This window comes from Platichthys flesus, chromosome 21 (genome assembly GCF_949316205.1).
Source record: "Platichthys flesus chromosome 21, fPlaFle2.1, whole genome shotgun sequence".
Taxonomy (NCBI): Eukaryota; Metazoa; Chordata; class Actinopteri; order Pleuronectiformes; family Pleuronectidae; genus Platichthys; species Platichthys flesus.
The window spans coordinates 7,080,109-7,106,289 of NC_084965.1; the positions used below are offsets into that span (position 1 = coordinate 7,080,109).

Here is a 26,181-nt window from a genome sequence, read left to right on the forward strand (position 1 = left end):
CTTAGCACTACTCTGTAGTTTTAGAGCTACACAAACTGAGTATTTCAGTTTGAAAACTGTGAAGCATTTAGAAACAATGTAGACACTCACAACTGCTTTCTGCTTGGGTCTTTTTAGTCATGACATAGCCTTTGCTGACTTGTCTGACTGTTACCACATGACAGCATTAGCCTCAGATACCAGTGTAGTAGAATGCATGTTGGATCATCAATTGCTGACCCTGTTGTATTCATCAGCTGATGGTAGTTCTGCATTATACAAAGACACGACTGCTTAAGTGTGCAGACGACAAGGCACAAGCATATCCAGTGTACGTGACTAGTCATGTAATATGCATTTTTAGGAGGGTTATTATGGATTTAATCTGAAATGGAGCCGAAACGCTCGTTTGGACAGACGTCAGTGTTGGCTGTAATGCAACCTGAGCTATTCAACACAGCTGAAGATCATACAAGTATTTTCAAACCTAACGGAATACCACATTTCAGGGACATGCATAGAGAGAGCTGGATACATCTAGTATTGATCTCTGAGCCTGCTTCTGATTTAAAGCACTTTGACAATGAGTAGCCTAAGGACAAGCCCCTCAGACAGCACAAAGCGGTTGTGACGGAGACATCCCTGATTGTTATGAGGACTGAGGCAGTCTCCATCTTACGGTGCTGTCCAGACAAGCCACCTTTACCCCAACACGACGGTTTCAGGACAAGCAGATGTGGATTAAACAACAATTGAGAAGTGAATCTCTTGTAGATTGAGCTAATTCGGTCCACAAATACAGTGTCAGGAAAAGGGAAGTAGTTGCAGTGGATAAGGGGCCTAAAAATACACACCATTTGGCCCCCACCCCCAAAAGCTCCCTCATCTCCTCACTGGCTGAGGGAAGCACAGTCTCCGTCCCATATGTCCTCCATCCACCTGAAGTTCAGCCTAAATACAACCATGAGGTTTACATGAGTACATGCAGATGTGGCAACTTGGTGCTTCCTCTGAAAAACACGAAGCACGCTGCCACTCAGCTGTAAGAGCAACGAGACAGGAAGAGAGTTTCAAAAGTAACGTTCACTGGAAATTTGCTCTCTTTCTACGTCACATGCTTTTTCCTGTGTGTTTCCTGAGGAGGAAATCGTGTCACTTCAGATAGCAGTTAATCACGGCGAACAATGATGAAGACCTTAAGACATACATATTTAACCCCTCCAAGAAAAAAACAACCTAACTTTGATTACAGATGAGGCGCAGCAGGAGGAGGAGAAGAAGAAGAAAGTTCTGGGAGTTTGTTCAGCTACCAGTGATAGACAGGAACTGTTTTTTTCCTTTTACTCTGGCCGCCTCACGCTGGCTGGCCGTCCATTGTCTGCCAGGGCCCTCTCGACCCCTTGGCTTCCCTCCATTCCAGGGCCCTTCCTTTGTGGACGACAACACCCCGCGTCAGGCTGTCTGACAGTGCCTGAACATCCCCCTACTTGAACAGATCACTGGAACATGTTCAGCAGCAGTTGATAGCTAACAAAGATAAACCTCAACATTTTACAGCCAAACAACACGTCACGATCATAAACAAGTCATCTCAATTATGAGCATAATACGTCACACAATCACGGCATCACTCGTGTAGCCTCAAATGGTCTCGTCTGAGACTTGCACATTAAACATAATGACACCACATCCCGTCAGAGTGAGTCAAGCACACTAAAGGGAACCTACACACTAGGGAGGTAGGTGATGCACTCTTCAATGGGGACGGGTTGAGGCCTCCTCTTAGCACTGAAGCTTCAATCATGCTGCTAACAGGGCTGACTGATGTCGCTGTGCAGGAAATCAGACAGAACCAAACTTGCATTATCTGAGTCATCAGCCATCGGTCTCTGTGATGAGTCAGTAGAAACTATCCTGGTTGTAAAGCAAACAGGTTTATCAGGGTAGTGATGCATGTGGACCTGTGCCTCACTGTAGCAGCAGTGGAATGATTAGCTCACAGCCAAAGTCCAGCTTCACAATTTCAAAGGAATAAAAGTGTCACTTTTAAACCACTTTTTTTCTTAAGCTCAGATCTGTTGACCCAAATTTAAAGAAAAATGTGTCAATGCAAAAGTGAATATGGTCGCGATTCTCTAAGTTAACACCTCGGTTATATACCTTGAGATTTCTAGATTTGTGTTTATAACTTTATAACTTTTCATTCTGCAGTAATGAAGAACATACACATAAAGTAATTATTTATGAAAGCAGCTGCAACAGTTACAGATACCACCACAATTGATATACTTAATTTAAGAAAGAAAATCAGACGAAACTTTAAGGAATATCAACTTGTTTTCCTTCATAACAAGTTTTCGTTTCATTCCAAATTCGTCAAAAGGAGGAAATAATTCACATCAGGATCTAACCAATCAGAAATAAACAAAATTACAAAGCCAGCCAGTCGCACGACAGAAGCTTTATAATGAGGACTTATAGAAGACGTGACCACAGAACTCTGGGACAATGATTTGTTGATATTTGCCGTCATTATGTTGAATGAACGGTTCTGTGTGTTCATAGAGTAAATAATCTCTACATTAATCAATAATAAAAAATAACTATTTGCAGCCCGCAGACCATTTAGTTAAATAGACAAGTAGAGCTGTAGTGTAAATGTTTCTATGGCTGGCTACACTTCAACAAGCCCAGACCACTGCTCACTTCCTCTTGAGCCTTTCGTAATGGCAGTAGACTCATTAAACCAAGAGGAGTGGACAGATTTAGAAAAACAACATCTTAGGCCTAAATGATGTTGACAACTGTCCTCATTACGATTATGTCTTTTTTGCCCTTCTGGTCAGGGAACATTAAGAAATGGTTTGCACAGAAGAAGTGGGAGTTGGAAAAGAGGGAGCGAGGGACAGAGACTGCCAGAAGGTCCAACTGACAGACCCCCGCACAATGATTCAACTTCCTCCCGACTTCTCACTTCCTCTCTGGCCTGCACTCCTCCACAGCTCGGGAGAAATGTGGCTCAAATTAGTGTTTCCGTTCACTGGGGATGCTGAGAAACAGGATAAAAGAGGGAGGGGAAAAGGGAGAGCGAGAGATAGGAGACTAGTGGCTCTCGGTTTACACAAGCGAAAAGTTTGTAAGCTCATCTGTTTTTTCTGACACTCGCATGATCCTCTATACTGCCAACAGGCCAGTCGGTGGATCCACACACAAACACACACACACACACACACACACACACACACACACACGAGCAGGGAAGACAGACAGAGGCAGGACATAACACTCAACAGTTACAAGGTGAGATTACAGCATGGGTGTGCGCCAGGGCCTTTTGAAAAAGTGTGTCGGCTTGACTGTAAAGTATGCGCGGCCCACGGCGCTGCCTGGGTAGTGACATTCCTCTGATAACCAAGCGAGGTGCAGGAGATGGGAGCCCAGGTCCCATCAATCAGCAGAGACCCCTTCCTCCTCACAGCACAATGACTACAGTGTTCTACATGAGCACCCCGTGTCCCTTCAACTGTAGCTCATGACTGGCGGTGGTGGAGGTGGTGGTGGTGGTGTAAGGGGGGGTGGCGACCCTCCCAGAGTGAGCGAGATCGCCCTGAGGGTAGAATAAAGGAAAACAGACTTTGGCTAAGACTTGAGATATTCCTAAACAGGGTGGAGACGGGGTCTTCAAGTATGATAAAGTAGTCCTCTGAGTTGCAGCCCACTCACTAGGACAAATGCGAGAAAAAAAAAATGAAGTGGGATTACTATGTGTGTGTGTGTGTGTGTGTGTGTGTGTGTGTGTGTGTGTGTGTGTGTGTGTGTGTGTCTAAAAGAAAGAGACAGAGGAGGTTTGCTGTGTCAATTACAGGCTTCAGCTCAGCAGAAGGCTTTTCAAAAGCATATCCACCCAGTCTTTGCAGCCGCTCACACAGACACAGCCTCAAAAGCTGTTAAGACACCCGCTCCCCGTCTCTGCCAGCACAACATGTTAGTACAAAACTCAAGTTTCCGCCTGCTGTGTTTATGACACATCATTTGGCTAACCTGAACTGAAACCAGCCAACGACCAAAGCAAGAAGAAAATCAGAAAAGGAAGATAGAAAAAAACAAAAAACACCCCACACTCCGAGAGCTGCTCCAGCACAGCAGAGGGAGAAAATAACCGCTCCAACTTCACACGAAAGCTCTTTCCACCATTTATCAACACACAAACCAGGACTTCAAGTCACTACAGAAGACGAGGAAAGATAAAAAACTCACGAAAGAAATGTTTGAATAGGTTAGCCATGTCCATTTTGGGCTTCGCTGCTCTCTCCCTCTCTCTGTGTCTGTCCCGGCCCCTGCTCTCTTCCCACTGCAGCTGAAGAGTTATTCCATTGGAACACCCAGAGAGCTGGGCGGACAACGGAGCGGTGCAACCCACTCCCTTGACCATGTGGTCACGCTAAGCCAATGAGAGAGCGGGAGAGAGAGGCCTCTAGTCCAGCTCTCTTAGGCAGAGTACAGAGGCCTCATGGAGAGGGAAAGAAGAAGGGAGGAGGAGGGGGGAGTTACAGCTTAGACTTGAGAGAAAAAAGAGAGAGAGAAAATAGGCGAAAAGAAGATAGAAACGGGGATTTTAACAGAATAAAGTGTCAAGTTGATAGTTGGAAAGAGTGCCGGTTTCTTGAGAAGGGAAGTCACCGGAAAAAAGGATCTGTTGCAAAGGCTGAGTGAGTCAGTGAGTGCTAAGTGTCACATGACTCCAGTTGTTTGTAGAGACACTCAACTTTACAACAAACCCGGGAAACACGAGTCGTCAAACACAGAGACGCACCATCGCACACACAGCAAAACACAACCATCTGCAGACAGATCATACCCTCACACATTCTTTCTAACGATGACACCATTCCACACCCAGCAACAGCCTTGTTCAAAATAAAAAAAGGAAAAGAGGGATACATTTTTTTCCTCCCACATAAAACATGTTAGCGTGGTCATCAGGCCACTGCTCTCACTCCTCTCCTACATACATGTACAAGAAAAACACAAACACCCACAATCTCCCTGTTAAAAATCTCCTAAACCTACTTATAAATCATAAACACCAAGACATGAAGGTGAAGTATTAACAAGCACTCTATGATTTCATTAGTGTTTAACAAGGTTCACGTTTGCCAAACTAATGTTTTACATTAGTGTGCGTTTTATTGGATGTGTGTTAGTGAGTGAGACCTGAGCCAGTGGGTTTTTATGTGTGTGTCATTCATGCAGCTGTTCACCTGAGTTTTTTTTGATCAATGGATAGAGTGACAGGTGGGAAGGTAGTGGGCGGCTCATGGCAGTAGTGCATGACCACACATGCTCCTAACGCAACCCCAAACACACACACACTCACATGAATACTCACTACACCTAACGTATGGATATGGACACAGACTTATGTCCATACTCTGCTTATGCAAATACAGGCAATAGAGATTAAACAGAGCAGTACTGCGAGAAACCATCAGCGGCAGAACTTTTAGAGTTACGACTTCGCGAGTTGGTAAGAAAGTAGAAAGACAAACAGCCGCTTTGACCCGTTAACAGATACATTATCACAACATAAACACCATCTCAACATTTGTAGTTGTCAGAAACTCCTGACTCGGTGCTGCCCATTAGTTGACATATTGCTTAACACCCATGCCAATGTAAGCTGTGACAGTTACCTCGTTTCATACGGACGCATCTCTCTCCATATGTACAAGCAGCGCAAAACAAGCCTTTCATGGCACAACAAACTAGAAGTTGAAGTATTTATGTGCTGGAGTCAAGTGATAAATACAATATAAATATCAAAAGTGTTGTAAATCAAAGTTTTATCAGAGACAAAGTGGAAAATACTAATAAGCCCTCTATTAAGGGGTGTTCAGGGTGTTTCTACACACAGACCAGCCTGAATGTCACCACAACATTAACACACTTGAAAAAAAACACTGCAGCTAACAGGAAGAGTCATATCCCGTGTCCAACAGATAAGTGTTTTGTAAACACTGCGTCTATGTGATACAGTTATAAATTCAAGAAACACTTCTGGTAAGCATTACCCTGAGGGGAAAAGCCACCGTGGGGCCCAAGACTTTCTGGCAGGTCATTCTTTGTGTGTCACCACCTCTGGAGGAGGCGCATGTGTGAACGCAAATGTCAGAGTGAGAGGCTCTGCCGTCTTTCTCTGCCTGGCCTCCTAGTATAAAGTCCATAGAAATCTATGAAAGATCGATGTGAGAACAGAGCAGGGGATCCCCCGCTGGATTCACGCCTCTAACATGTGACAGACGAAAAAAGAAGATGTTAAGAGAGTTTGTGGTGAAACGGACAGAAACCAAAGTGTTGTAAAGAAAATCATGTGATTTCTGCAGGGAAGTAAATACGTCTTATAAGTTCCAAACTACAACAACACGACAATAAATAGAAGTACTGAATTCATATCAAAACCAGAACACACCCTTTGTAAAAAAGGTCAACAAAATCAACTGTCAATATCAACCAGCCTTTTTATATTCTGCCTCAAGTCTCCACAGTAGCAAATGCTGAGCAACCTTTAACCTCATCTAATGAGTATCTGAGCCAAACAAACATGGCTCAAGCTTAAAAAGCAAACATTGCTATTCCATCCTGCCCTTGTTTCAGAAAACAACATGCAAGATCCTCATATTATATTCAAATACATGAGAAGTTATTAAATTAAGAAGTCGCAGGCAAATCGAACACTAAGCTGTCTGGATGGACGCCAGTGGTCAGAGAGATTGTCCCAAATAACCATGAGTCTTTCATCCAAGAGAATGGCACTAGGACAATGGTAACCTTGGCTTACATACACAGTTACGTGTGGCTCACTCCTGGCATTACAAAGCCCTTGCCAAATGGCAGTGCCCAGAATATTACTGCCGTGTTGACAGGGGAGATGACACCTGTGCCGCAACAATTTCAGTCATGATATAATGAGCAGGATGAAATCCTCTTACACACAAACAGAGAGTAGAGATATTTAGATTTGCTGACACTGAACAGATAAGCTCGTTTTTGTAAATGCCACAAGTTGCTAAAATCCAATTTGTATCAAAAGTTTAAATCCAGAAAGTATGTGACAGTCTTACCTGAGCAAATGCTCTATCCACTGACTTGAAACACTAAACTGTAAACACTCCTGTCACACACTAAGTCTTCACTTCAAGTGCACTGTGAGAAAAAGGGGCTTACAGTGTTTCCACCAATCAGACCTCAGCCGGAGACCATCTTCCAGTACAGTGCATTGAAATACCACATCTATGTGGTCAAAACAACAGAAACTAGAGCAGACAAAAAAGAGCTCTCTGACACGCTATTATTTTAGTTCATGTGCATGAAACACAAAGTAAAGTCGGCCTAGATATAGAGGAGATGAAAATGTGTTCAGAGCAAATACCTGCGTGTCAACTGGAATTGTTTGAGTTTCTAATATCAATATAAACAAGGACTTAGGAGAAAGTAAACATGAACATGGTTTCTGGCCTATGATTACTGAACTATCGACAAGTAGAACTGAGGAAGCCATAACAGAAATTTTTTTACCGAGTGTATCTTTGAGGTTCTTGACAATCGACGCTTTCCTGGCACTGTTTTTTCTCTCCACGTAGTTGGACGGCACAAAGCCTGTTTTGTTGGTGGCATTTCGAACCCTCCACCAGGACTTGGAGTCATCGAGGAGCCACAGGCGCTCGTTTTTCTTGATGTCCAACTCCTGGTCCTGCTGGGCCATGTAGTCAAACTTGGCGATGACAATCACCTCTTCCGTCATCTTGCACTAGGTTCACTGATAGAGAGCAAAAGAGAAGACGAAAAAACTGAATATTTTGCATCATAGACAACTTCAAGTACTTTTATCGGCAAAAGGTTTTATTCCAAAATGAAATCCTAGCCATTGTTTCACACTGTAAAGATTGACACGATGACCCAAAAGTGAATTAAAAGTGTCTCAATTGCCAAGTTAAAACACTTTCTCCTCCATGTTAGTGAATGGGACATGGGCTAAACTATAAAAGGTTCTCAGAGGGTATCTTTCATTTTAGGTAGACCTCAGTATCACACATCCACATCAGGTACACCCCAACGACAATGGCCAACTGAAGAAAACTTTCACAGGGTTTCGCCCAGGAAACGGATCATTGTAGCTGAGGTGCAAGGTGTTTTTTTACCCACATTATGTTGCAATAATGACAATTCAGTTAACTATAAAAAAATAACTAAGAAATTAACATAACTATTTACTTTTACTACTGTCTAGATCCTCTCTGTCTGCACAGCCATGATACACATTTTATTGTTTAGCTCTGCAGTTTGTTTCAACTTTAATGATTAGGAAAGAGATGCACCAAAAGTAAATTTAGAAACTGTTTGGAAATAGAGAGCTGTACCTGTACTGCATCAAAGCTGAGAACTTCCAAGGGCTCCAATACGTCTCTGCTGACCTAGAAAAGAGAACAAACAAAGCACAGGGATTACAGATTGATTCTGCTCAAGATTTTTCTCCATATTTCTTAATAATGCATAGAAATCTGTATTGTTGTTTTTGTGTCTTAACTGTTACACACAGTCTCGCCACTCACTGTGTAGTAATGTCATAATAATAGGCCAAGAAACAGACAGTGTTGTCCAAATTTAATACAGCTAGGCCAGAACGCTGATGAAATGCCAGCTCCTGCTTCACAGTTTAGTCTCTTCAGAAACAATCCCGCTCCACCAACAATTGTATTCTCGAAATAACAGATATAAATGACTATTCTTCTCAGTCTTCAACACTGAAGTCTGCCAGAGAGTAGAGCGCTAATCTCTCAGTATCGACATTCTTCATGAATTTACAGACGGGATGATTTCCTCTTAGGAGCAGTCCAACGATTGTCAATTGTGTGAGGCATCAAACATGATCCTTGGAGACGGGAAGATGGCAAAAGATTACTGGAAAAGGGAAGTAAAATAAAAAAGGGGGGGTGCGCTGTGCGTTAGCAGGGTGGATATGTCACAGAGTAAGGCTCTCGCTGAGCACTAATGATGGAGGATATTATCTTATATTTAGCTATGGCCTATAAATATATCCCAAGCGATTAGTCTATATGCAAACTGTGATTGTGGGAACTACATTGAGACTCCACTGCTGTGATTCACTCGAAGTTGGCTCAAATTATGACTTGACAGTACTGTGAACCACAAGCATAACTTATTCATGTTCAACAATGAGCACATTCAGAACAGCTGGTCTTATGACCCATGCAGCTATCAGCACAGTCAGGCTATGCTTGAGTTAAAACTGCAGATTCTCAGGTCAGCAGTGAGGGAGGGAGTTTGTGAGGCTCAACTGAAGCTGCTGCTGAGCTGCTCTGATGTCATGGGAGTGGATGGAGTTTCACCTTCGCCCCCCCCCCCCCCCCCCCCCCCCCCCCCCGACTGACTTTAGGGACCAGACACTGACCTCATTGATTGAGAGCTCTTGGCTTTTTTATTTGAAGCAGCAGCGTGTAAGTTTCAGCTGCAGCTGGCCTTGAGATAGGCCCACAACCTGATCTTAGGCAAACATGGGGAGAATAGGGAGGTCAAGCTAACGACTCGGCAGCACCAAGAGCAGTAGAATAAACAATACATGAGCATTAAAGTGAGAGCCGGGGGTTCGTCCCTTCATAAAACAAGTGAAGACAGAGGATGACAGGGCCACATCTCATGACTTGCCATTTATGGATAAGAGCAAAGATGTGTATAAAGATGGGTTGTATGTTGTGGTTTTACCTCATGGCATGTCATTGCCTGCTCTTTTTCCAGCCCTAATTCAATTAATGAACACTAGGAGGCATGTTAGGGAGCGGCACACATAAACAAAGAGTGATTTAAAAAAAAAACTGATTTATATTCCTCGAGTGCTGCCTCTTTCACCAGGACAAAGGCAACGATCCCTCCACTCCCTGGGCTGGGCTCTGTAACTGTCTGGCAAAGAGGCTGAGAAGTGAGTGTATGTGCTCTGTCTCCATTTACAACATCCCTCCCTGTTAATCTTTTTCCCCACTCTCTGGCTTCTCCCCAACCTGACAGAATCATCAGTGTAAGGCCTGTCCCTTTCCCACTTTCCCAGCTACCTACCATTTTCAGAGAGCACATTGCATCCCGGGCTCACTTCCTTTAATTGCTGTCACCCCCGTGTCTGGGGTGGCTCGCCACTAAGTGCACATTAACACTGCGGTGACTTACAACAGTGCAGATGTGAGGGGAGGATCAAAAAGTTAGGCGACAGATGCTCGGGAGCTAATCACGCAGCTGCAGACTGAGCCAAGGCCGCTCGCCACTCCAAAGCATTAAACGCAAGGTCAGACAGGTCAAAAGGCTCAAATGGTGTCACATTCACGTCCACTGTGGGTCTCCGTTTACCCTGCTGCCTGGCAGAATTAACAGGTAGCCCAATCCATCACCACTGCCACCGCACACGACGGTCTTCAAGAGTATAGTGGAGAAAGACTGAAACGTTTCTGTCGTAGTCCACGTGTCTTCACTTTTTCTAGGAAATTTAACAAGAATTGCAGACTGATGTCAATTTGGAAACATATTGTGAAATAGATTGTCACAGACGTGATGATGCTGAATCGTCATTTCTCAAACCGATGTTTTGAAGAAGTTACTTTCTTCTGAAAACAACATATCTAACAAACTTGAGCAAAAACAGGATCTGCATGTACGAGCTGTGTGGTTGTCAACGATGAGCAGCCATACTGGGGGGAATGGTAGACACGTGGTGGAACCTGGTGGCCAGTGATGACAGTGTTAACCACCTCACTGAGGCCGGTACTCCTTGAGCCATTTCCCCCTTTCAAAATTTAAAACTCATCTGCTGAAAGAACAGTAACATAAAGACTGTCCATTATTACAATTAACTTTTAAATTGAAAAAATGAAGGCAGTGTACCAGCAAGAAAATGTCCCTTTTGTGTTAATACAGTTTGAACAGCAGCTGACCTTGTTAAAGCTCTGATAACACAGCAAATAATAAAAGCATTTTGTGTCGTGATATGACTTATTGTTGATTTAAAGAAACCCCTATATTTAAAAAAAGGCTAAACCTTTCATTAGCATATAATATCATCAAGATCTCCAGACAGTTTCTTCGCTGAGTTGTTGATGAGATCATTACTTATTTGAAGTGGCATCACATCACTATTTCATACATGATTGCAGCAAAAAGCAGAAAACCCCTACATCTGAGAAAGTGGAACTTGAAAATATTTGGCATTTTTGCTTTAAAAAAAGATATCTGAACAAAACTGCATTATTTTCTATGTGATTTGTGTAAAAAAATAAAACTTGTTGTGTGATTATAATACTATGAAACAATATGGTTTCGCTAATGAGTGGTGAGCATTTTTGTCTCTATAAATAGTACATTATATGAAAACATTGTACTGTAAACTAGTAAATACCAAAGGGTAATGTGCGTCCGTCTTATCTCCTGCCATAGCAGCAGCTGTGGGCCAGTGACAGGTCAACCAGTGTTACAATCAGCAACCCACTCATGTTCTCAAGAGTGTCAACACTGATCACAAATGTTTCCCATCAGCAGACGACCACTCATCCTTATCTGCGACTGTTTTCTAAACTGGTCAGTGATTTAAGAGTTAGGCTTCAGCTAATATACTTCCACTAGTTCATAAATGTTACTGAAGCAACACTGCAACACTATCGAAACCACAACAACTGCGCATCAGTGGTTTAACGGAGATGCATCAGTGCAACTTTGCGAGTTCCTACGTTACTATGAAACAACAGTGACATGAGTTCACCACATCCTGCAGTGTACAGCTGCTGCAACAATCCCTTGTATATCTGCAGGAAAGAAAAAAAAACACACACGTGCTGAAGACCTAGTCTAAGAGCACATCCAGTGGTCTATCTGGTAATACATGATACAGGGACACTATACAATAATTGAAATGAGCTGGAAGGATTTGGAATAGTATATTTTTTTGTATTTAGTATTGTGGTCAGTGAAGATGCTTGTTAATGGCCCTGATTTTATTCACCAGACTCACATGAGAGGTTGATAGGAATTTAATAACAACTGGATACTGTATAATCTAAACAAACGCGTCTCTTCACATCGAGAGCAAATAATGTATCGCTGCTCAGCAGGATTGGTGAGGCACTGAGACAGCAACAGCATGAGCTCACAGAGGCAGACAGAGTAACCTAATCCCTGTGACAGCCTGCTAAAATCACAGGGCTCTGCTGCCTTCTGGAATGTGCTCTGTATGCTCGCTGCTCGCTCAGCCCCTCTAGTTCGGCTGCACTCCCTCCAGCTCACACCAAAACGTACATTTCAGCCTCGGGCAGGACTGCTCTGCCGGACGGACAGTGCCGGACGGCGACCGGCCGATGAATACGCGCTTGTGCTCTTCTTTTTTTTTTCTCTCTCCACATCGAACCGCGGTAACTAAAAACCATGAGACTGCATCTCACCCCAGCTGTCCTAGATTCTCTCAAAACAAAACAGCAGCATAGCAGCAAAGGGTCATGGGAGACTTGGCAGGCCAGCTGTGAGACAGGAAATGTGGACACAAAGGTGACCGGATGATGGGAAAGTGATGCAATCTGACAGAGCGCAGGCTTGACCCCTGAGCGCAGATAACTTATCTTTTCTTTGCATTGATACATGTAATGCATCGTATTCAAGAGGCACAAAGTCATGTCTAGGATTAGAGTAAACTTAAACAATGGCATTGCAGGAGGAATACAGACCTTTCCTAGAATCATATTAAAACCTAATTAAGGACAGAGGGGCCTCTGCTGTTTGGGCTGTACATATAGGCTCATGACTGTGTGAAAGCAGTTGGTTATCCACCCCTCGGGATCACCCTCAGTAGTTGGGAATGGCCTAAAATAGACCATGGCTCATGTCCTTTGAGAATTGCCAGAGATTTTCTCTCATAGCAACAACCAACACCAAAAGTTTCAAGCCTCCTTTTAGGACAACTGAACATCAAACTGTTCCCTCTTAGTGAGAAGCGTACACAAATGTCACAGTATGATACACATTGCAGAGCAATTTAGACACTAAATGCAAAGTCTCAGGTCAGGCCACTCTGACTTTAAAAAGTGATATTTATGAAGCTCGGGGGGGGATCGCAACCTAATGCCTCTTTTCCTCTTTGAGAGCTAAGTGTAATCAACTTCAGTTCACAAATCTGTGGGATGGACTGAAAGCTTCAGCACCCACAGAGAGGATATTCATGACTCAATATAAATAATCACAAAACTGTCCACTATACAAATAAAGCAAATAAACAAACGTAACTGAAAAGGGTTTCCACTTCCCCATTTTCACCTCCCAACTCATTACGGCTGCATATTCTCACATTTCACAGGCCTGGAGCTGAATGTTACTGTCAAGCCCACAGAGAGACAACACTGATGAACTCAGATAGATGTCACAAAGTATGAAGTGGCTGAAAATAACCCAATTTTAGCAAAAAAATATCTGCGACTAACAGATGTCTAACTTAGTCATCTGAAGTTTTTTTTGTCTCTATAGAAATAAGTCTGTAGTTGATAAAAGCAAACCAAAGTCGTGCCTTAGTGGTTTTGTATTTTATCTGATTACTGCATTGTGTTGTTTCATATTACTGATGCATTTTAATCATGGGTTATTTAGGTGTTTTTAATAACATGTGGTGTTTTAATCGTTGGTAATTCACTTGTTTTTTTGAATCTGCTATTGTCTGTTAATCATGGGTTTGTTAAAGTTTTGTATAATACAAATTATTTGTCCATAGATATTTAATAATACAAGATAGAAAAGGTGACATACATTAACTCTTGTTTTTATACAGAACTCTGGCTCTTTTTGCAATATTTTGTCTGTTGATTGTTGAAGTTGCACATTCTCTAATATTCTGTAATAAGCAGAATAACATGCCAACACATATGCCCATCATTCACTATACATTAGCAATACAATATTCAATATGATATAAAGTAGTCATGTAGAGGCAAACATTTGGAATTGTGAGACTAACTGAACATGAAAGGGGATCACCCCCTAATCATAAGTGACAGCACATTACATAACCAAATTGCATGTAAAGAGCCTACAATGCAGTGATGTATTACTTCACAAAGAATTGAAGCATAAACGGGGCATAAGCCAAACACAATAAACCAATTAGCACCTATTAATTGCAGAAGGCTGTACGTCTTCTCTGTAAACAGATACCAACCAGAACACAATACCTCTGCGAAAGGAATCCATTTCCTCAGACCGCACCTACATCAGTAGAGCCTACACATCCGTACCCACACACTGCTGCTGCCAGTAGTTGTCCTTGATGGCCTACTTGCTCACAGTAATCAGGTCTGATGGCCACATCCAAGCAATATGGGATCAACATCGAAAGCAGAATTAACCTTCATGGTGTTACCTCACCAAGTCTAAGAAGTTCAGGGGTTTTCACTATGACTAATCCGAGTTTAAAAAGCAGAACCAGTCCTAACATCCAGTACTACAGCGTGATAGGCATGTTGTGTGGTTTGGTCCTCTGTGTTGTCAGGCAACTTTACAACCATTAGCTGCATTAAGAAGTCAGCAAAACAGATGATGGGGCCCAATGCCCTGGTAGCTGTTTACCTCCTTGCAACTGCACTCTTCTGGAATGAGTTACTGTTGCAGTCAAAATATCAGATCATTTTAAAACCGCATGATAATAATTCCAGACAGCCAGTGCCAGAGCAATGAAATGGATACACCATCTTAGAATTTGTACATCTTGGCAAATATGAGCCCAAGGGTGCTGTCACAATAGGACTGAACAAGCCACTTGGGACATTAGTGTGAGAGAGCCACGTGTTTGGACTTGTCGGTGATGCCACAAGAATCTGGAGTGAGTGCAAATCAGCGACAAGAAAGACAACATTTCTTAGACAAACTCCCACCTCTGTGCGGCATGACTTACACACCGTACACATATTTTAAACACTGGGAGGACTGTTCTTGATTTTCTCGTAGAATTTTACCTGGAGCCTTCAAGTGCACCGGTAGAACATTTCAACTTTGGCACCCCCAAGTGATAGTGTCCCACATGACACTGGCAGATGACATGAATGTCATGTGTATGTCCACTGCAAAGGACAAAAACCTGTCACAGCGATGTGAATGGGATAGAGGAGTTTCATCAGTTGCAGATAAATAATTACATTAATTAGAAATAATTAATTTCAATCGAAAATAAAATACTGTTTCTAAGCAAACACTTCATATTATGTAAAATGTGAACAGAAATACACATCTTGTGTATATTGGTGCATATTACCCAAACAAATGCTATGATAGGTTGATAGGTCTTGTGAAAGGCACAAATCCACTGATGCTTGGCGGCTAAGTGATTAGTCGTCAGGCTCTAATCATATGAAGCCACCATTTAAAGATTTTGTAGGTTTTAAAGGTTCTTCAAATGTGATGAAAAACAGTGATGACAGGACCTCAGACTCAGAGACTGGCTTAGACGTTTCCTTATAGGATTACTTGTCATACAGTTTCCATTAAAAAGGATCAATAGAAAACAGGCAGGGAGGAGGACAGTGAGAGAAAGTGGTCAGATCAAAAGAACGAGCAATCTATAGACCATTTCATATTATGTGATTTCAGATCCTAAAGTAGAGTTTCACTGCAGCCTGTGGCCAACAATGTGGTGGAGTGAAGTAGACTCGTCGGCTACACCGACTGTTGGTTCAAAATATTCACACTGAATATCTAGAAGGTGGGCCCACTAAATATAGCTTCAGTGAATCACAGCGTGACTGTTCTTCACAAGTCAACTTTCATCCACATTTCTAAGAACATATTTTGAAAATATTGCTTTTTTTTGGTCCATGGCTACACAACCGTTTCTGCATCACAATGACAGCTGTGGTTAAAAGCACACGCATCCTCATTTTTATTTCTGCCAAAACCACAGAACGAAAATCCCCGAATCATAATGACCTAATAAAGAAGAACACCACTTCTTAGGAAGTCAAATCTCTCACTCCGAATGAGAAATGTTGGATATCATAAGACTTACACAAGTAGGGAGGAATATCGTCATACTTTATGCCACTTTCTTTTGCTTTTGATTCTGATAACAGAACGTAAAATAATTTAATAAAAAGGAGCACTTCTTCTTTTTCTGCCCCATGTTGCTCCTGCTATTCAGTCAAATGCAAACGTGTAAGACAGAAACAGAAGAAAAAAAATCATTACAGAAAATGAGGAAATGGAAAAGAGCTTGAGTAAAAATTGAGATGAGGAAGATAACAAGAGAGAAGAGACTTGATGGCAAAAGCAAATTCCCCCTTTTTCTCAAACACATTAGAAGCCTACAGCTGACTAGATTCCCGTGGTTGTCATTTGGCTAGGAACATATTCAGCCATATTAGTTTTGGGCCATCAGGAAAATGCACAGTTGGTATTTTCCTCGAGGCTGTGGGGACAGATTTGGCTGCTGGAGGCCACCGGTAGCCTTAGCCAGACACTCGCTTCTACGAAAAGGGGCTCATCACTGCATATTCATGAGATTACACTGTCGAAACATCCTGACAGGTTGCTGTAAGAGTGAATCCAAGTCAACAGGAGCTAGGAATAGGACAGAGATAACAAGTAAATAGGGCACAGGGGCTAGAGTTAGCTATCCTGAATGTGAACTATCATCAGCCTCCAAGGAAATCATGCTGGAAAGCACGTTTCCACCATTTCCCTCCCTTCAAACTGTGGCTAGCCTCTCTCCGACTCCCACTGAGAGGAGAGCTACAGCCAACCAAATGTCTCTCTCCCCCTCTCACCTCTCTGAAGCCTTAATGAGAGACTGTGAAGAGTACTGTCAGTGTGACAATAATTACAGAAACTGTACTATTCAGCAGCTGCAAAAGACCCCCCTTTGGAAATACACACATGCTCACCTCTTAAAACGATTCAGATCAAACTAACCACCCATTTTAATTTAAGAGTTGGGAGATATAACACTCAAATCATAGACATCTGACAACTTTCAAGCTTTGTACCAGGTAACACAAACATAAACCACAAGAGCTGGCAAACAGATAAACAGATTTACCGGCCATTGTGATGCTAGAGCATGACATTTACTCAGGCTTTGGTTGTGTAAGGTAGTAACAATATTTGGAGATAAACAGAGGGTGCAAAATATCACAAACCTGTCCAAGAAAAACTAAAATAATGTCACTTGCAAAGTTAATAAATCAGTTTACTGCTTTCCCTAGATTGAGGGGGTATATATTGGCTCCTCTATTACTAAGCAGAAATGTTTCTTTTATTTTATAGCATCATAAAAATGGTTCTGGAGCTGCTAGTCAGGAGAAATAAGACGTCAGAAGACACATTTATTCTCTGTAATGTGAACACTGATGTTGAAGACTAAAGCCACAGCATAGGTGTGAAGACATGGTCTAAATACAGGTGCCATTTATGGGTCTTTGCAACAAGTACAGGAAATCCCAAGTTAACAATACAAAAAGACTGTGAAATAAGAGGATATACATATGTTGTTAGTTTCTCTAACTCAGTCAGAGCTGAAACTATTAGCTGACTGATCTGCAACAGTGTTTGGAACAAAACCATTTCTCAAGTAAAAAAAAATAAGCCAAACAAACAAATCTACTGCCAATTTGTCAGTGTTCTAATTATTTTTGTTTAATATCGCTGTATACTGAGCTGTCGGCCAGAAAAGATGAGACATCTGAAGACATGTTTATTCTCTATTCTGTAAGGCAAATCAGGAACGTGGTCAAAACGGCTATGAAGGTGATGGGCAAAAAGTACCATAGTTTCCATCAGACCATCCGGGAAGGTTCTGGTCAGACTATCTCACAGGATCGTTAACGACACGTCACACACTCTGGTCTCTGAATTTAACCGGTTACCTTCAGGTAGACGTTACAGAGCCTATACGTTCACAACATCTATGACACTACTCAATAAGGAAACATGTTGATTCAACCATGTATCTTAATAAACTTTGTACTTTCTCTGCCACATTTTAAACTCTTGTTTTTAAGTTTTTCATCTTTTATAAAATACACTCTTTTAGCGTTTTATCTTTAAGTGTTTTTAGGACAGATGCAATATTCAACTTACTTTTATTCTGCATTATTATTCTGGGTCTTACACAATATGTCCTTGTTGACTGTTTTTGGTTGTTTGTTGCAGGATGTACGGTTCTGCAGCTGCTGTAGCACTTTGGCCCAAGAAAGATTCCTCCATGGGGACAATAAAGTATATTTGATTTGATTTGAAATTACCTCTACGCAATAATCCAGAAATCCATCCATCACCCTAATTTCCAGGTGGCTGGATAGTTCCATTAACCTTTTATAAACTAAATGAATTGTATCATGCGATATAAAAAGGTAAACCAATTATGGAAATCATCCCTGTGCATCAACTTAAGGTCATATTAGTGTCCAGGCCAGACGTGATGGATTGAATACAATCCCCATTTTCGTTTCTTTGACACCATAAGAAATCATAAGTTAATATGAGGGGCATGACCGCATCATGACTGAGGCCAAACTGAATTCAATCAGTGCAGCGACATCCACTACTAACCCGGGCTGTGGTTGAATTAAAAAGCATCAGTGATTACACTGTGGCTGCAGTCAAACAGAAGACAGTGTTTGTCAAGCACTGGGGCGTCCTCTCCATTTTCAGCCCCGGGGATAGAAAACGCGTTAACGTGGAGCACAGCTCGACGTGGAGCGGAGCCACATTTTTTTTAAAAGGCTCTGCAGCAGTTTTAAATTGGAGCTTCTTTTTTGTTTTTTCTTCCACCTTCTGACTTGACAGCGTGTCAGGCCACCGAACTTAGCATACGTGAACCTTCCCTGAAGGGGGGTAACAAACAAACATGTCGGGTCACTAACCGTTAGCCGGCTGGGAAGCAGTATGTGGCTGGTCGTGTTGGCACATACGGGTTTTGTCTCAGTTAGCTGCTAGCCCCTGGAGCTCTAACGTTAACGGGTGAACTGGAGGTTAGCAGGAGCTAGCCTGTAGCTGCGGTTATGGGGGGACGGTGGGTTGCTTCAGTGGCAGTCACACTGAATCGCCTTACCTGCTAGCTCCTGCTCCGGCTCCTGGTGGTGCTGGTGGCCGCCACCTCTTCTTCTTCTTCCTCCCCCGGGGGAATATTCAACGTGTGAAGGCGTCACGCGAACACCCGAGTGGTCTGTGGAGTTTTAGCTTAGCAGACGGTTAATTTTCCATCCCGACTCGCTAGCCTAGCTCGATGCGACGCGGTGCCCCGGTGGAATAGCATTTCTGTGCCACAGCATGTCACTGCTCCGCGGCGCTGCTAGGCTAACTAGCTAGCTAGCAGCGGCAGCTACACAATCTGTTCCGACCACAGCTCCCGCCCCCTCGACTCTGATTGGCCGCGGCGGATAGGACTCTCCTCTGATTGGACGGCAGCGCTGTCATTCGATGCGCACTGCAGCTGCTGATATTTCATGCTGTGAAGAGTCAAGATAACAACAGAGTGTGAGAGGAGGAGAGAGAGATTTCTTATTGTTCAGAGAAGTTAATCAATAGAGCACATTCAGAACATACAGAGCTGCAGCACAGGAATAAAACAAATGCTAAAATACTAACTATGGACATTCGAAAGCTTGATGAAACATATGGGTCTTCAGTTCTGAAAACTGAAAGCTACAATTAATGAATTCACAATTTTTATATATGAATGTATTTTCTATTAATATATTTCTTCCGTATTTCTTAATTTCTATTTTAGATTGTATGTTATTGCTATTTTATTATATTTCATACCTTCACTTGCTCTCTTGTTTGCCTCGTTTTGCATCTGCTGATGTGACAAGAACACTTCAATATCTTATCTCACCTCAAACGTTCGGTGTGTAGAATTTTGTGGTGAAGTTGCATGTTGCAGCTGAATACCCCTCACCTCACCCTCCCCATCCAAACATGAAAGAGAGAAGATGTCATAAAGACTCAAAAGATGTTTAGTTTGTCCAGTCTGGGCTACTGTAAACAAACATGGTCTGGAGAGAACCCACTCCTGATTTAAATATAAAGTATTTAAATATAAAGGGCCCATTCTTGCACAATCGAGATGAAACACAGTTGTGAAAACATCACTAGGATCATTTTCAGATATTCTACATACATATTCAGTTTCTGCAGATACATCCCTTTCACCTAAATCTTACACACTGAACCCCTATTTTGTCTCAGAATCAGCTGTCTGAAATAAAAGTTGCATTCAAAGCCTCTTACACACTGATTGGAAAAATTCGGGAGTGAATGAGCTGAGGCCTCATGCTGTACAGTTTAAATAACTTTGTATTTTTAAAGGAAAATAAATGTAAGGACAAATGTGATAATGAACCTGTAGATAAGAATACGCTATAAAGCTTGTAAAGAGTGTATGGACTCAAATGATGAACAGGGGATAATCTAGTATAAATGAAAAGTTATCTAGTTATCTTGGTGATTACGAACGTTTTGTGAAAATGCCCTGTCATCTGCACGATGTGAAACACACACACAATAACTGATCATCAGATTCCATTCTGGCCCCTCCTGGGAAACAATGCTCGGTCTAATAAACATCTCTGTGGTGAGGAGAGTGAGAGATGCAGAGTAATTTGGAAGGTTGTGCAGCTCTCTGCAGGATGCAGTCTGTTTCCTGCTCAAACAGATGGGGCTCTGCATCATATTCTGCTCTCTGCACCCAAAACCCTCTCACAATATTAGATAATGAAACACCTGTAGTGGAGGGTAATCTCAGTTCATTTACCTTTATATTTTGAAAGTTAAACTTTGGCGATTGGCCCTGGTGTTTTAAAAGAAAAACAGGATTAACAGACAGAATATATTTTCTAAATAAAACAGAGTTTCACATTATTGTTGTTTCACGATGGTGGATCTTCCCCTGTGGGTCTTAATGATAGGAGCTCATAGTTTACTCACCATTTTATTTAACTCCAAAAGAATATTTGAATGCAGAAGCATATCTTGTTATGAGTGTGGTTAAAACCACAAGCCTTATTACTTCCTCTTTCTGTGTAAATATATTAAACGGTCACTATTAATACACTGTGTGTATTACAGCTTATTGGTCAAATATGTCTGCGTCTGCTTACTAAATATAAGGGGTTTGGATGATGTTTGTTATTAAACTGTGTTATTTATTCATCACTAGATACATCACTTATTACCTCTATAATTTCATGTATTAAGGCCTTAGCTTATTTGCTCCATCTCCAGCCCTCAGAGCAAGTGGTTTGTGAATGCCACCTGCTGGGCTGGTGGTGCAACATACATGTTGTGTCACTTCTGAACATGCAACATGTCCTCCTCCATCCCTCTGCATCATCATTTTGTTCTTATTTCATACCATCACTGTTGCTTTGCCTCAGGGAATCTGCAGACACGGGATGCACCGGCCACAGAGAAAAGGAAATGTTGCTGGTGAGCCGCTGAGTTGTCCGCTACAGAAAGAGCACATGGTCTCATGTTGTTAAAGGAGACTTTAATTCAATACAGCGCACATGCCTCTGGCCATTAGCTTGAAATGCGTCTGAAAGCAAACAGAGGCAGCGGGCAGGGAAGTAATCACTGGTGTTAAGTATCAACCAGCTGCTGGGGTCACGACGTGTGCAAGAGGCAGCAGGAAAAACATTGAAAAAGGTGCATTTTGTGCACAAAGTATTGAGAGAAATTAAGGACAGATTGCTTGTCTTGAAAAATTCACTCGTAAATCTATATATAATTTGTAGTGAGAATAATCTCAGGCCTGTATCCCAGGACACGGAGGAAAGCAACAGATTGAGGGAAACTAAATCAATACCAGATGTTTTATAAAAAGTGGGTGGTATTTGTTTTTATTCTGTAGTATTCATGTAGTATTAATGAGTTCTGGGCTGACATTTACACAGTGTGGCAGCATGACAACAGAGGGATGCAACACACCTCCTTTTAGTCATGATTGTAAAAGGTGTATGTCAATAAAACAATGTTCACACACTGCCACTCACAAGACCAGATTTCATATGATTTCAAATATTGGCGCAATCATTTTTTTTAACTGATTCCTTTTGCGTACATTTTGGTCTGTGACATAATTTGACATCAAAATCAATATCATCAGGGGGAAATATTCACAACGTTACATTTGTCTTTTATTTCACACACAAATATTAAGACATTAGTTACACAACTGGTACTCTTCCAACAACACTACAATACAAAATCATCAGAATCAAGACCCAGACATTCTTTAAATTGCACAACCAAGCAACATTGTAAACAAACAGACTTGACATATTGAAACTCATTTGATGGGCGAGTCCAGGATCTCTTGATAATCCTGCCGAACGGCCCTGCTCACCCTGTACAGCTTCACTCCTGTCAGGGTGAACACGCTGATCATGATGACCAGGCCTCCCATGACGTCGTAGACGGACGGGATCATCTTCAGGACAATGAGCTGGAGGAACATGGCAACCACGATCTCGAGGTGCTGCACGGTGCTGACTAAGGCTGGATGAAACCTGTTTAGAGCATAGTACACTCCCAAGAACGCCACGGTAGAGCAGATACAGATCCCAATTAAATAGCCCCAGGTCTCCCCATCTAGAGGAATGATGGGCTCCTGCATGATAAACATGGTGGAGGCGCCCCACACCGTGCCTGTCCAGCCGAAGGTAAAGAGTGCAGTCCACATGCTCACACGCTCCTTAATGGCTCTGTAGACGATCATGGAGAGGGCAGCTGTCAAACCGGCCACCACTGTCATTGTATAGCCGAAGGCCTCCTTCCAAAAGCTCAACCTGGACTTCTCCTCGTCCGCTACGTTCGGCACCATGACCAGACACAGACCAAACACGCTGCCCACCACCGTGACCACATCTGTGTAGCCCAGCCTCTCATCCAGGAGCAGGAAGGCCAGTATTGCACTGAAGACTGTGGTAGAGGCACGCCACATGAGGGTGCCGTTACTCGGGGGTACGATGGCAAAAGAGGTGTAGGCGCAGGTGATGGAGATAACGTTGCAGATGCCGTAGAAGAAGAGACGCAGGCGATAGCCCTTAGGGCCAAAGGGGGCCTCGTGGTTGTAGAAGACCACCAGGATGGACAGCACTTGGATCACAGAGCGGATGAAGAGCAGCTCGAGGGAGGGCACTTTAGAGCGGTCGGCTGCTAAACGGGTAATCAGTGCCACACAACCGTGAGCCACGGCGGCCCCAAATAAGGCCATCCAGGTCACCCTGGAGGCCAACACATTCGCCTCGCCAAAGCTCGCCAGCTGACCCCCGACCCCCTTGTCCCTTTGCACACTTGGCGGCTTAGGTGGGGTCTCCATGGTCCCAAAGAAAGTCCTGCCACCTTTGCTGTCTGAGACAAGTCTCTTGTCCACGTTAGCCTCTGCAAAGGCGCCAAATTCCTCGAAAGAGGGCGCATCATCGTACCCTTCATCGCCAGGCTGAGGACAGTGAGTGGCATATTTCACTGTCACTGTGTTTGGGTGAATCTTGACCCTCTTTTTGGATCCGTACTGGAGTGAAGATGCTGGTACATCCATGTTTCTTCAGGGTTCAGAAGGTGAAGTCTGCAAAAATGAAATCAAAATCATTAAACTGCTATCGTTATAAAACCAAATAAATACATTGTTTCCCTATGGTCTTATTTTGTTTTAATACTTGGACCAAACAGATATTTTTGATCATAATTGATCTATGGATTTCTCTGTTTCCACCCTCATACACACATATAAACATAAGTCTACAGATGCTGTCATAATCACACACGTGCATTTACACAAATAAAGCACACACCTACACCTTGCTCACAACTTCTCTTGAGCCTAAGTGTGTAATTGTGTGATGGCTGTTTTGTGTTTCGTTATTTTCAAATAACTCTGTGCTATTGAACAAGACTGCTCGGGCAAAGATTGATTAATTAATCAATTATAATCTAGTTGCTACTGATAAAGGTGCCGGTCACTTGTCTGCATATGAATGACTCGTTTGTCAATCATTGTCGACTGTAGGTACCTGTTAGGTCATTTGAATTATGGTATTGAGTGGTTGCACATCAGATTTATGGCATCCCTAATTAGCTGAATGGATATACGTTCCCTTGGAAAAGTATTTTTATAATACAGTTTATTTTGATACACGGCGTGGCTGCTGCATTGTCTAGTTTATTTTTATACACTTACAATTAGGGTGTTTGATAAGTTGTTTTAAAACACATTTGGATGTATCTCTGCCTTGCACACACATATATAAACTCTACAAGCTCATATAAGCAAAGCAGCAAACATTGTGAGGCTGATGCAGTGTGATGGGGATGAAATTACATAACAGGAAAAAAACACAGAGGGGATGATACACGAATGTGGGCCACGCATGAGATGAATGGAGTTGCACACCATCAAATAGCGACAAAAAATCCTGCGTGTAAGGGTTAAATGTATTGAATCCTTTTTAATGGTTCCTTCAGCCACGTGATATTTCTGACGCTTCGATTTTTAAATGGATTTGGTTTAAATACGCCATTGCACAATATCCTTAAAACTGAAGTAATTCCAATAAACTAAAGATGAAAATCAATTCATGAAAATAATAAGATTTTTAGTATTTTAAATATATTTTTCTCCCATAGTCACATTCATTATGAATCCCATTAGACAAAGCATACATCGAAACCACAAGGGGGCAGAGAGACACACTCTCTCGCCCTCTCTCCTCATGCACGCGGGTACTCCTCGTTTTGGGCACATTATTATTTTAACTTGATTATCTACAATAAACGACGTTGATGTGAGTCTGTAAGAAAAACGCTAATAAAAAAAATTGCATGTGTACGACGGAGGGAAGAAGCTTAGAGGCTTTCAGAAAAGATCCAGATACACATTTTTTTTGCAGAAGAAATAATTATTTTCAAGGATGCACGGAGACTGAAAATAAAGAATAAAGCCAATAGTTTAGTTGAGGGTATACAAATGACCTATATAAGGCGTTTGCATTGTCCTAATAACTGAACGCAGCTTAATGAATCAGCTATAATGTGAATAAACGTCTTACCTTGTCTTCTTTAAATAGTCCCTGTTGATGCATGAACTCGGGTTCGTGTCATAAAAAAAGATGTAGTTCTTGATCCCTACGTGTGGTCAACTGCAATGTCTCCATCTTCCCCCCTCGAGTGGAGCGGCTCCTGAAAGATGCGTAATTTCTCCTCCAAGCTGTCGACGGACGCTGCTCCTGCTCCTGCTTCAGCAGATCATGAGGCTGAAGCTGCTGCTGCTGCTGATGAAGATGATGATGAAGAAGAAGAAGCCGGGGAGAGTAGCAACTGTCACAGCCAGTGGTTTATCCCCCTGCTCCTCCTCCTCCTCATCAGGACTGCTTCCCACCTAGACTCATACTTCGTCATCTCTCAGAAGGGGAAAATGGATGTGCGTCGGGTTGTCGCCTTCATCATCCTCATCATCATCATCATCATCATCGAGTTCATACAATTACCACCCGTCCACTTCAAGAGGACGATTTGATTTCCCAGTCTGAAATAATTATGCTGCATGAAAGGAAGAGGAAGATTGCAATCATGCTCTGCTATTGTTGTCAATTTAAAACATGCATTTGTTTAATTATACTTTTTAAGGTTGTAAACATATACAGCGTCATTATGGTACATTTCTGATTTATTAGCACCACTGCAATGTATTTGATTAGCCCATGCACACTAATAGATAATGAGAGGTCTTGCTCATTTGCTTGGTGTACCAGCTTGAGGTAATTGGGATTCCCATAATCCTCTGTGGTATCCTCTCATTGCACCGACATGACTCTCATGAGGGTTGTTCTCTGTCCTCCTTGTTTCACTACATCTTCCTCCCTTTCCGGAGAAAAATAAATTCATCCGTCCATCTTTAAATCACTTTCATGTATTGATCTATTGTGCACGGACGGCTAATTCATCAATGGCTGCTGCACACAAGCAAAGGGGTGTGTGTGTGTTTGTGTGTCTGTGTGCTGACTGCAGGTTGACGGACGGCAGGCATAAATTAAATCAATTTATTGCTATTCCAAGATGGAGTGGGAGTTGAAAACACTAAAATTAGATTGTTAAGTTTACCCCCCTGGCAGTGCAACAGGAACG

The 26,181-nt window shown here is 42.4% G+C and overlaps 2 protein-coding genes across 3 annotated transcripts in view; both read right to left on the reverse strand.

Annotated features, from left to right (window-relative positions):
- nck1b (NCK adaptor protein 1b) overlaps window positions 1-19,357 on the reverse strand; it is a 27,112-nt gene extending 7,755 nt beyond the window's left edge. The window contains exons 1-3 of one of the 2 annotated variants that reach the window (XM_062379496.1): window positions 19,109-19,357; window positions 8,397-8,450; window positions 7,555-7,795 (exon numbers count right to left, since the gene is read on the reverse strand). In XM_062379496.1, coding sequence (XP_062235480.1) covers window positions 7,555-7,780 — 226 coding nt within the window. In that variant the 5' untranslated portion in view covers window positions 7,781-7,795; window positions 8,397-8,450; window positions 19,109-19,357. Of the gene's footprint in view, window positions 1-4,236; window positions 4,348-7,554; window positions 7,796-8,396; window positions 8,451-19,108 lie in introns of those variants that run through there. The other variant, XM_062379499.1, reaches the window with a different exon arrangement.
- A 2,463-nt stretch (window positions 19,358-21,820) lies between these two features.
- On the reverse strand, window positions 21,821-25,439 carry slc35g2b (solute carrier family 35 member G2b). Its single transcript, XM_062379097.1, has 2 exons — window positions 25,107-25,439; window positions 21,821-23,626 (listed from the first exon to the last, which is right to left on the reverse strand). The coding sequence occupies exon 2, from the start codon at window positions 23,597-23,599 to the stop codon at window positions 22,349-22,351; it is 1,251 nt and encodes a 416-aa protein (XP_062235081.1). The 5' UTR covers window positions 23,600-23,626; window positions 25,107-25,439; the 3' UTR covers window positions 21,821-22,348.
- Window positions 25,440-26,181: the final 742 nt, after the last annotated feature.